Here is an 11,197-nt window from a genome sequence, read left to right on the forward strand (position 1 = left end):
CCTGAAAGGATTGCTAAATATTTGGAATCCATTCAAGCAAAGATTTTTTTTTTTTTTTTTTTTTTGTTCCGGAGATAAGAGAAACATTCCTTGGGTCAAATGGGATCTTGCTTTAGCGTATAAAGAAAAAGGAGGGCTGGGTATTAGAAGTTTGAAAAGCTTCAACCTAGCTCTCTTACAAAAATGGAGATGGTGTTTTGTTAATAGGCCCAATGGTCTTTGGGTTCGAGTTTTGAAATCTTCTTATGGGAATTGGCTGGGGTGGAAGATGGTATTTTAAACGGGCCCACTAAAGGGGTTTGGTTCGGAATTTTGAAAGCGTATTCAACTCTAATGACAAAGACATAATTCCATGGCACACTTTAAAAAAGGTGGCTAGTGGTTTTGACAAGGGATTTTGGAACGATCTGCGGATAGGGGATATGGTTCTTTGAGACAAATTTCCTCGCCTATACCATCTAAAGGTAGACAACGATTGTGTGGTTAGTTCTACATGGTCCAATGCAACTTCAACCTTTGTGTGGCGTTGTCTAATCCGAGGTGGTCTTGAATCGGAACAACTCAATTCGTTATTACATGAGCTAAATATGTTGGTTCTCTTTTGTGAGAGAGATAAGTGGATTTGGGATTTTCAGTATAGATGAGACATTTACGGTCAAATCTATTTGAAATCATATTTTTTTTTTTTTTTTTTTTTTTATGGAAGAAAGACAATATCATTCCACACGAAAAAGGGCAATTACAAAGCAATGGCAGGTAATCGGGCAACAAGTTGCGCCGCCACCCCCTTTTGAATAGAAAAACCAATTCTACTAAAATGTCATATTGATTCTATGGTGCTTCCAGACGGGATTTCTGCTACGAGATGGAATCATTATATTCCTCTATAAAGGTAAATATTCTAGGTTGGAGAATTTTACTAAATTGTCTTCCTATGACTCTATGAGATTGCATTTGAGCCATAAAGGAGTAAATGTTTCTTGTACTTTATGCCCAGTTTGTTCCATGGTAGAGGAGTCGGTTGACCATATATTCTTGCAGAATGTGATGTGGCGGTTAGAGCATGGAAGGATATTTGTAAATGGCTTGATATTCCTTTATCTTTGGATTATCATCCGATGGGAATTACGTTATGGTTGGATTCTTTGCAGATCGCGAACAAGAAACACAAACTCATACATGGAGTGAGTAATTCTTACGACTTGGTCAACGTTTTGGAAAAGTCGGAATGAAGTTATTTTTGCGTAAAACGATAGATCAGAGTGGCTTATTTTTATTCGATAATTCCCTATTCGTTTTTGTGATATGGTAATAGGAATAGGAATAGGAAATGTAATGTTAATTGGGTAGTGTGGCTTCAAAATCCTTTACTTGTCATGTAATTTTCCCTTTCTTTAAACTTTACTGGTATCTTTTTTTTTTTTTTTAATTAAAGTTTCTTTTTTTTTTGAAAGGAGAATTTCATTAACACGCCAAAACCCCAAGCAGGGGCGGCAAGCAAACAACAAGGAATTTAATTAAAGTTTCTGCCGTTCTAAAAAAAACATGCAATTTAGTGTTTGGAAACTAGTGGGAAATCAATAATTTTGAAGGTGAAGGAGGGGAAATCATTTGGGGATGATGAAAGTTAATGACATATACAAGATGACACGTATTTTTTTATGGTGTAGTGTGTGTTTTTATTATTATGACACTTAAATGATGACATATAAAAATGTGTGTCATAAATCATTCAGATTTTAAGAAAATATGACAGATAATTTACGACACTTTCGCATGTTATAAAACCAGTGTGTCATAATTCATGTCTCAATAGAGATCGACTTATTTTCTAGTAGTGATTCTCATATACCGAGATCCTAGCAACATTCACTAATTCGTCCAGATCTTCGCCTCAGCGAGCACTATCAATTAACAATCTACACACGTTGCTTCGTTAAATCTTAGGAGCCAGCTCACCGAGCACCCAACAGAACACAAGTTAGAAACCTCGAACCACACTTAAATATTTTAAAAACCGGAAATAATATAATAACATGACATAAAGTTAGCATGTCATCATCACTTTAAATATAATATAATGACAATCCCCGTAAACTAACAAAAACCAGAAACATATCCCCATTTATCACATGTCCATATGTCCAAATCAAACATAAAATAGACGAAAGGACCAGTCAAAATCAAGTAATGTTTGAATGTCACATTCGTAACGGAACATGTGGCCGTTGGGAATAATAGCTCCCGCCCTTTTTTCTCATTTCTTTGCTTTCACCTCATCACATAAAGTCGTTGCTTCAAGAAACAGATATCCCAACAGACCAATGAATGTCTATTTCTTTATGTACCTGTGTTGTGTGTGTATATAATAAATAATACAAATATATATAATCATTTTTCAAACTCTAACAACCAGTAGGTAAGCCATCTTCAAGGTCTATAACACCCTCCACCTCCAACAGAATAATGCTGTGACTTGCTCAACCGTGGAGGCTGAATCTTTGGCCGATCGTGTTTGTGTTTTGAGTTCAAGAAACACGAAGCATCGAGATGAAGATCTTCATCTTGACTTGTGTCTTTCTTGTGATATGTTCTTTGTCAGGTAATACATGTTTTAAAATCTGTTGAGCTACAAGAATGTGATTTTTTTTTTGACAGTTTTATTGTTTTGCAGCTGCTTTTGATCCTCTAGATCCAACTGGAAACATAACAGTCAAATGGGATATCATGTCTTGGACTGCAGATGGTTATGTGGTAAGAAATTAGGAGTAAAATCACCAAAATGATCATCTTGACCGATGAGTTTAACAAAATAGTCTTGATCTTTGAAAATTTTCAATCGGCTAGTGTTGGACAAGTGTCCCTTGAGAGTTGACATTGCAGATTTCAATGTTAGCCCAACAAATTTCCATCTGGCGTCAGGTCAAAATGCGTTGCGCGGGCGCAAGTGTGCCATGTGAAAGCTTCTGGTTGGCTGGAACGATTTCTTAACTAAAAATAAGAAAAGTCAAATGATATTTTTGTAAAAAAATCAAGGATATTTGGTCAAACTCAATGATTAAAATGGCTATTTAGGTGATTTTCCCAAACCTAGAATTCTCAATGTTTGTTGATTTTTTCTCTTAAGGATTAATGATGTTTTCATGATGTTTGACTACAGGCTACGGTAACGATGAACAATTTTCAGATGTACCGCCACATCCAGACTCCAGGGTGGACTCTCGGATGGACATGGGCTAAGAAAGAAGTGATATGGTCCATGGTTGGGGCTCAGGCCACAGAACAAGGAGACTGTTCAAAGTTCAAAGCCAATGTGCCACATTGTTGTAAGAAGAACCCAACAGTTGTGGACTTGCTACCTGGTGTCCCTTACAACCAACAATTTTCCAACTGTTGCAAAGGTGGGGTCGTGGCCGCATGGGGTCAAGACCCCTCCACTTCAGTCTCGGCCTTCCAGGTCAGCGTTGGGATGGCCGGGACAACAAACAAGACGGTCAAACTACCGAAGAATTTCACTCTTTTAGGCCCTGGACCGGGGTATACATGTGGACCGGCGAAGGTTGTTCCTTCAACTACTTTTCTCACTCCGGATCGTCGAAGGAAAACTCAGGCATTAAGTAAGATTTACTTCTTTTAAAACACTATAGTTTGACTTTGACTCGAGGTCAAAGACTCATGAGCGATTTATGTGTACAGTGACATGGAATGTGACATGCACGTATTCACAATTTTTGGCTTCAAAACACCCGAGTTGTTGCGTGTCTTTCTCGTCGTTCTACAATGAAACAATCACGCCTTGTCCTAATTGTGCGTGTGGTTGCGAGAACAAGAACAAATGTGTCAAGTAAGATGATGATTTTTTGAACATAAACTTGGATTTTAGTTTTTATAACTTTTGGAAAAGAAATGACTAATGGTTTTGGTGATGATTATAGGAGTGACTCTAAGCTTCTAAGTGTTGTTGGAGTAAATACACCGAGAAAAGACAATTCGCCGTTGCTTCAATGCACTCGGCATATGTGTCCCGTGAGGGTTCACTGGCACGTAAAGCAAAATTACAAAGACTACTGGCGAGCGAAGGTGGCAATAACGAACTTCAACTATAGGATGAACTACACGCAGTGGACGCTCGTGGTTCAACATCCTAATCTAAATAATGTTACTCAAGTTTTTAGCTTTGACTACAAGCCACTCGTTCCGTATGGGTCCATAAGTAAGTGATGCTTAATACATTTTGTGATCTTGGGTACTAATTTGAACATAAGAACATTGTCTCTATTGACTAGTACTAAGATACATATCTAGATACTAAAGGACAATTTTGTAATTTCGATTGTGCAGATGATACGGGTATGTTCTATGGCATGAAGTTCTTCAATGACTTACTAATGGAAGCTGGTCCAACAGGAAATGTACAGTCAGAAGTGCTACTACAAAAGGACCAAAACACATTCACTTTCAAGCAAGGATGGGCGTTCCCGAGAAAGGTCTACTTCAACGGTGAAGAATGCATGCTGCCTCCACCGGAATCATACCCATTCTTACCAAATTCTGGTCATGAAACCCGAGTTGGTGTGCTAACATTATTGGTTTCTTTGGTTATGTTCATATTCTTTTGAATTTAGCATTACTTGTCTTGCACTTGGTTAGTAGTTTGAGTTTTGAAGCTAAAAGAATGATACACATACACATGACACAGAGTTGAATCAAGGTTCATAAAGTGTCAAATTCTTTGAAAGAACACAAAAGATTGTACTTATTTCATGAGACTACTGTACTACAAAGATTTTTGTATATTTTATGGAATACGAGTTAACTCAACAAAAGTTACCAAGAGAAGTTCTAAATTTGAGTATTATGTTGCTAGATCTAATATGGTTGGTCGGGTCTTCTTGTTGGGTTGAACCGTATCTAGCATTCCCAGGTCGGTCAGCTCAACCTTTTTGAGGCCGAAAGCGAAATGAAAATTTGGGGCCTTTTTCTGTATTTCATTGTTATAAAGTTATAAATATAAACTCTCCTCATTCATTTAGCTCGAAACCGACAGTAATAAACTTATTTAAACTAACTGGGATCTAACAAAACTTACATGAAAAGATAACCAGCTAACAGGAAGTCAGGAACTTATTAAAAAATTGTTACATTACATGCTGCACTACACAGAAGTATTAACAATGCCTTAGATCAGAATCAGATGGTGAGAGTTGAGAGGCCTAATTCAGATTAACATATATGCCCTTAGTTTTAGCATGAAAACCCTTTACTTAAGATGAGGGACGACTCGTTGCATACCTGAGCATATGCTTACCGAATGGTGTGGCAACATGACAGTTGTGGTAACGGTCCTTGAGTATGAACTCATCATGTTTCTAAAAGAACGTAAGCGCCTGCATAAGAAAATTCACCATTAACAACAAAAATTAGGATACAAATCATCTTAGCATTTGTAAATGGACAAATAACAAGAGTGACCCTAACAACAAGTCTTGTAAAGGTAGAATAAATGTAAGCAATCACAACCATTGTGGTAGATAAAACAAATCTGCATTATTCAGCCGACCCAAAATATGCCTTGAACGTTACCCAACCCGCATATTTCGCACCTTTAGTAACAATATGCAACAAATTAGCAGCCAATGCACATACCCTGCCACTTCTTCAACCTTAGGATCTGATTGCAAAGGATCATTATCACCAGATAAACTGTAAAGCAATGCTTGCAAACCATAAATTTATTCCAGAGGATAGAGAAACTGCTTCCAGAGAGACCCCCGGCTCCATAACCTAAATCAAAACGTTCTACATATATAGAATTAGCAAATAACGAATAAAAATGGGAAAAAAATGTAATAGTAACATGTAGAAATATTAGTGAGACAAGAAGAATGTAACAAGCAAAGGCCACTAAATGTATAGGAAAAACTAATCCACTTAAACAACAATAAGACAAATTTGTCCCTCTCGCTAAAAGTTCATAGCCTTAATCCTGCGTATAAACAAACAACAAACAAATTATGAAATTCAGATCTCAAAGTGTTAGGCCAAGTTTTTCTTAGATCTACTATGATATTTTGAAGTATATCTGTTTGTGCGCACCTATGAAATTTCTCACATTAAAACTGATATTCCCAAAGTTTTTTTACTTAAATATGATATTCTGAAGTATATCTGTTTCTGTGCTTCTATGAAATTTCTCACATTAAAACTGATATTCCAAAGTTTCTTACTTAAATATGGTATTTTTGAAGCATATATCTTTTGTGCAGTTCAGACTATAGGATATCCCTATTTTACCTTTTCTTGATCGATTTAGCATTATCTTATAACTCGAAGCGCTTAACTCGGTAATATCAATAAAATGAACAGGCCCCTGCATTTGAACAGAGGTTGAAGTTCAGAAAAAGATGACAAGAAATTCAATTAAATAAGAGAAATAATATGTACAGTGATACTGAGAAGAAGCAAGTGGAGTTGAATTCGTTGCAAGACATGACATTGTGATCTGAACAATGAACACATAACAATACCAATAAAAAAAAAAAAAAAAAAATCAGTCTTTTTTTCATTCAGGCATTTCATCTAACACATGATCTTCATGAAACAAAGAGACCTTGAAAATAAACTGTTAACGTAACATTTCTATGCTTCAACTTAACAAAACAATTTCAAACTTGATTTTAGAAAGTAAGGTGACCCATAAATGATAGCCAATACTCTTAACACATACTCTCAAAAAACATGATTATTTTTAATCTTTTTAACTTTTGATACCCTTTATTAATAACATTAGATTAATTAAGGATAAAAAAAAATCAACGCGCTATATAAAACGAGTTATCATTTTTTTATTTCTTAAAGTGAATTAGTTAAAAATAATAACTGTATATGGAGAGCCCAGCCACCAAAGGGACGTGAGCCCTGTGATTCATAAGTCAGCACCAGGTGACAACAAGTATGCAGGATTTGGGTAGTTAAGCGACACGTATATCATTCCACACGAAAAAGGGCAATTACAAAGCAATGGCAGGTACTCGGGCAACCAGTGAGGTGTTACAGGGACCAGTGGCGAAGCTTGACAATGAATACGGGGTCGAAAACGTATATACCCAAAAATTTCTATAGAACTGTGGGTTATAAAATATATACTAATTAAAACAATATATTTAAGCAATGTTTTAAAATCCGGTTTTTATACCGTACTGGATTTGACTTAGAAACAATTTAACTAGGTGTATTAGACGGTTCAACCGTGTGTACCAAACGATTTAACCGGTATAACCGGTCAGTTTGAACCGGTTTTTAAAACATTCTATTTAGGCAAAGGATTATTAACACGTGTTTAGTAATATATACATAGAGATGCGGAGATGCTGGATCTGATCCACATCCACCTACTTGATTCGGACTCATCGACAGTTGATTTTCGGTTGCCCCTTTCCATTTCCCATCCTTCTGGACATCATAAAACCCTACTCAAACACGTCGAGGAACGTGTTTCTAGGGCTTACACCTTGAATTCTTCCAATTGGTAAGGATTCGATCGAGTCATGGAGACTGCTCGTTCTGGTGCAGGATCCTTCGCTCAAACCGAAGTTAACTGGGATAAGTAAGCAATTTTCTCGTTCCTTGTTTGATCTTTTATTGTATCTACCTTCCAGCAGTATCATTGAGATTGTAATTTGTAGGAACCTAGGGCAAAACTTTTGACATTCAATATGAATTATATGTTTGAATTTTGTGATGAAGCAGATAGGGTTTTAACTGCATGTTTCACTCAGACTAATTGTTTCAAACTTCAGATGATTTGATTACCATTAACCATTAGATTAGATTCTGGATGAAATTGGCTAAGAAATTTGATGAATTCTTTGGTAACAACAGGCATTGACCTGAGAATTAGAGTAGAACATCAGTTGAACGGTTGCGTAGGGAAACAGAGAAATGAAATGGATTTTGGTTAGATGATGCCGTTAGTTTGTTTGTTTATTTACTAATTTCACACCTTTTACTAAGACTTTAGCAACAAAACCACAAAAAATAGAGCCGTTTGGAACTCAGTGTTTCCATCCAATGTAAGGTTGTGTGTAGCGAAGAACGTCCAAGGCGTTACCCACCACTCACGTTGGAGCCACATTCACCACTCCCGCCAGCTCATTGCTCACCTTCACACCTCCACCTCTGCCCCTCTGCGCCCCTGTAATGCCCCACCGGCGCCGATTAACGCCCTTTCAAGCGTTACTGTGTTGCCACCTTGTGTTGACTCGGACGAATCAAGCCCCTTGGGTGGCCCTCTGGTACACTGTACACACAGGACACAGCCTAAGGTGGACTAGCCAGCACAGTGCAAAGCACTAGACACTGATTCATTCAAAAAACTCGCAGAATCAAATCTTGTGGACTTGCTAATCTAGTGCTCTAAGACCAAAAAAAAAAGTTAAAAAACTAGCTGTGCAGATTGCATAAGTTTTTGGTAGGAGAAAATCAAGTAGCATGATTTAACAAGGGACTGCTGAGTGTTGCATGCATTCCATATATCATATATGCACTGCAAATATTAGATTTCATATCTGTTGTATAGATCTATCTACTTATTTGCATACAAGGAACCGAGCACCCCTTCAATGCTTACTGCAATAAACTGGAACCAAACAAAAACAATAATTGTAGTTTCTTTTTATTCAATTTTGATTGTTTTGAGCTCTAAAATTTTTCTTTCAAACTTTTGCAGGCTTGATAAAACTAAGTTTTATGTGGTAGGAGCTGGGATATTCAGCGCGCTTACAGTTGGACTCTACCCGATATCTGTCGTAAAGACGAGGCTGCAGGTTGCAACAAAAGACTCCGTAGAGAAGAATGCATATGCTGTTATCAGAGGCTTACTAAAAACCGAAGGCATCCCAGGTTTTTACAGGGGTTTCGCCACCGTCATCACAGGAGCAATTCCTGTTAGAATCGTATTACTCAGCGCATTAGAGACAACAAAGGTGGCTGCTTTCAAAATGCTCGAACCATTTGATATTTCAGATCCTTCAAAGGCTGCTATTGCTAATGGAATTGCTGGATTGACGTCATCTCTTTGTGCTCAATTTGTCTTTGTTCCTGTTGATGTGGTATACCTTCTTTGTCTCTTCAAGTATAATGTTAGATCTATGTGTATGTGTGTATATTCTAAATGGTCAAGGTCAACAGATTAGTCAAAGATTGATGGTTCAAGGATATTCGGGCCATGCAAGCTATAATGGTGGCCTGGATGTTGCCCGTAAAGTTCTGAAACAAGATGGTATCAGAGGGCTTTACAGAGGATTCGGTTTGTCGGTCATGACGTATTCTCCGTCTAGTGCGGTTTGGTGGGCCAGCTATGGTTCCAGTCAACGCGTTATATGGAAGTGAGGAGTCTTCTTTTCTTTTCTTTTCTGTTTTGTTTTTCAGTTTGTATTTCCAGCACTATATGTACACGAGTGTTTTAACTTTTATGTAGTCTGTTAGGTCATGGAAGTGACGGCAATGGATCAGTTCCTAGCCAAGGAACGGTAGTTCTAGTTCAAGGTGCCGGAGGAATTTTTGCTGGTGCCGCATCGTCTTTCATCACAACTCCACTGGACACTATAAAAACTCGATTACAGGTACAATCATGATTCTTATATTATAATCCGTTTCTTCGCAAAATATTTGTTACGAATATTTTTTTTTAAGTTTGTTGTTCCTATTTGTTTTGGTACAAGGTAATGAAACATGAAAATCGACCCTCTACGCGACAAGTTATTAAAGCATTAATTGCAGAAGATGGCTGGAAAGGTTTCTATAGAGGGATTGGTCCAAGATTTTTTAGCACGTCGGCATGGGGAACATCCATGATACTCGCATACGAATATTTGAGTATGAAATCTTCCTTCTTATGCTCTGCATTTTCATTGCATGTTCATGTAATTATTAACATAAGCATCATGATAACCAAAACTTTGATAAAAACCTCCCATGTATACTTTGAAATTATTCAATATCACTTGTATACAATGTTATTGCCTGAAAAAGAAATCTGGATTCTCCTTCATGTATGTAGTCAATCATAACTTGAGCTCATATTTTTCGGCATTTGTACACTTTTTTTCTAAGGGTGTGTTCATAAGCTATTGAAACCGACTGGATCGTCCAAACCAAAGCAAGTCAGCTGGTTTGAGATTTGTATGATTCGGTTCACGCTTCGGTTTTGATGGTTTAAAAAATTTGACTGACGGTTTGGAGATTAGACGTTAGAACCAGCTATGTATCTGCCTGTTTAACCTTTTATATATAACTTTTTTTAGAATATGCAGTTGTGTATATGCATTATATTAATGACACCTTTTTTATTTAAAAAAAAACTAATGCAAATCATCAGTTTTGAAAGAAAGAAAAGAGTGGTTCAAACTGTCAAAACTGAACGGCAAACCGCTAAAGCTGTCGAAACCCCCACTCAACCCAACTGGTTAGGTTTGTCGCTTCCCAAAACCATAGTTAGCGGTTCGGCCTAAAATTTGTGAAAACTGGCCGAACTGGACCGTGAACACATCTCTTAGTTTTTATGTTGCATGTTCTTTCATGTGATCTCTGTTTGCTAACATTTGTTTACCATTGCTTAATGGTTTTGTATGGTCTATGTAGAGCGGATATGTGCTCGAGATTTGTAGATTAGTCCGCCATTGAATAAGAGATGTGATTCATACTCCAGCTACTGTGATTATTCAGTTGAGGCGAGATACTTTTGTAATTCTTACTCATCTAAGATGCGCATGTATACAAATACATAAATGGTGTAGACTGGCACAAACCTCTCTTGGTTTATTGCAGCATGACTAGGACCAGATCACTGTAAAAGCACATGTATGTTAGTCTTTTAACCATTTTTGACTTACTAGAATTGTATTGAGGATGTATTCCCATTTTAGAACAGAAATGAAAGTAGACAACAGTTACTGCTCTTTTGTGTCCCATGTAGATTTCTCTTGAAGTTTGGTTTGGATACAAAAGTAATTGTAATATTTTTCAAGGGTTTAAATACAAAAATAAAACACATTTACCAGGGGCGGATGCACCTTGTATGTCACACCCCCAAAAACCACATGCGGAACACCACTGCTTGGAGGCGTGACCGACCAGGATCCAGCCACCAATTATACTGAGCATTGATTTAATAGTAGAAATATTTACTATCCAAAGT

General features: G+C 37.2%; 2 protein-coding genes across 2 annotated transcripts; both read left to right on the forward strand.

Moving 5' to 3' along the window:
• Positions 1 to 2,358: 2,358 nt before the first annotated feature.
• Positions 2,359 to 4,834, forward strand: LOC110879177 (COBRA-like protein 4). Its single transcript, XM_022127600.2, has 6 exons — positions 2,359 to 2,602; positions 2,675 to 2,754; positions 3,161 to 3,617; positions 3,697 to 3,844; positions 3,936 to 4,213; positions 4,342 to 4,834. Exons 1-6 carry the CDS (start codon positions 2,551 to 2,553, stop codon positions 4,617 to 4,619), a joined length of 1,293 nt encoding a protein of 430 aa, XP_021983292.1. The 5' UTR covers positions 2,359 to 2,550; the 3' UTR covers positions 4,620 to 4,834.
• Positions 4,835 to 7,355: 2,521 nt separating this feature from the next.
• Positions 7,356 to 10,958, forward strand: LOC110879178 (solute carrier family 25 member 44). The gene is made up of 6 exons (XM_022127601.2): positions 7,356 to 7,606; positions 8,729 to 9,110; positions 9,190 to 9,386; positions 9,479 to 9,623; positions 9,723 to 9,876; positions 10,642 to 10,958. The coding sequence occupies exons 1-6, from the start codon at positions 7,548 to 7,550 to the stop codon at positions 10,665 to 10,667; spliced, it is 963 nt and encodes a 320-aa protein (XP_021983293.1). The 5' UTR covers positions 7,356 to 7,547; the 3' UTR covers positions 10,668 to 10,958.
• The last annotated feature ends 239 nt before the right edge of the window (positions 10,959 to 11,197 follow it).

Source organism: Helianthus annuus, chromosome 9, assembly GCF_002127325.2.
Source record: "Helianthus annuus cultivar XRQ/B chromosome 9, HanXRQr2.0-SUNRISE, whole genome shotgun sequence".
Classification (NCBI taxonomy): Eukaryota; Viridiplantae; Streptophyta; class Magnoliopsida; order Asterales; family Asteraceae; genus Helianthus; species Helianthus annuus.

What these genes read in the sequence shown, in the direction of transcription:
- LOC110879177 (XM_022127600.2), top strand. Translation starts at nt 2,551, where the DNA reads ATGAAGATCTTCATCTTGACTTGTGTCTTTCTTGTGATATGTTCTTTG. An exon ending in GGACTGCAGATGGTTATGTG is followed by an intron (nt 2,755 to 3,160) that starts GTAAGAAATTAG and finishes GTTTGACTACAG; the next exon opens with GCTACGGTAACGATGAACAA. An exon ending in CGTTCCGTATGGGTCCATAA is followed by an intron (nt 4,214 to 4,341) that starts GTAAGTGATGCT and finishes TCGATTGTGCAG; the next exon opens with ATGATACGGGTATGTTCTAT.
- LOC110879178 (XM_022127601.2), top strand. Translation starts at nt 7,548, where the DNA reads ATGGAGACTGCTCGTTCTGGTGCAGGATCCTTCGCTCAAACCGAAGTT. An exon ending in AGTCAACGCGTTATATGGAA is followed by an intron (nt 9,387 to 9,478) that starts GTGAGGAGTCTT and finishes ACTTTTATGTAG; the next exon opens with TCTGTTAGGTCATGGAAGTG. An exon ending in ACTCGCATACGAATATTTGA is followed by an intron (nt 9,877 to 10,641) that starts GTATGAAATCTT and finishes TGGTCTATGTAG; the next exon opens with AGCGGATATGTGCTCGAGAT.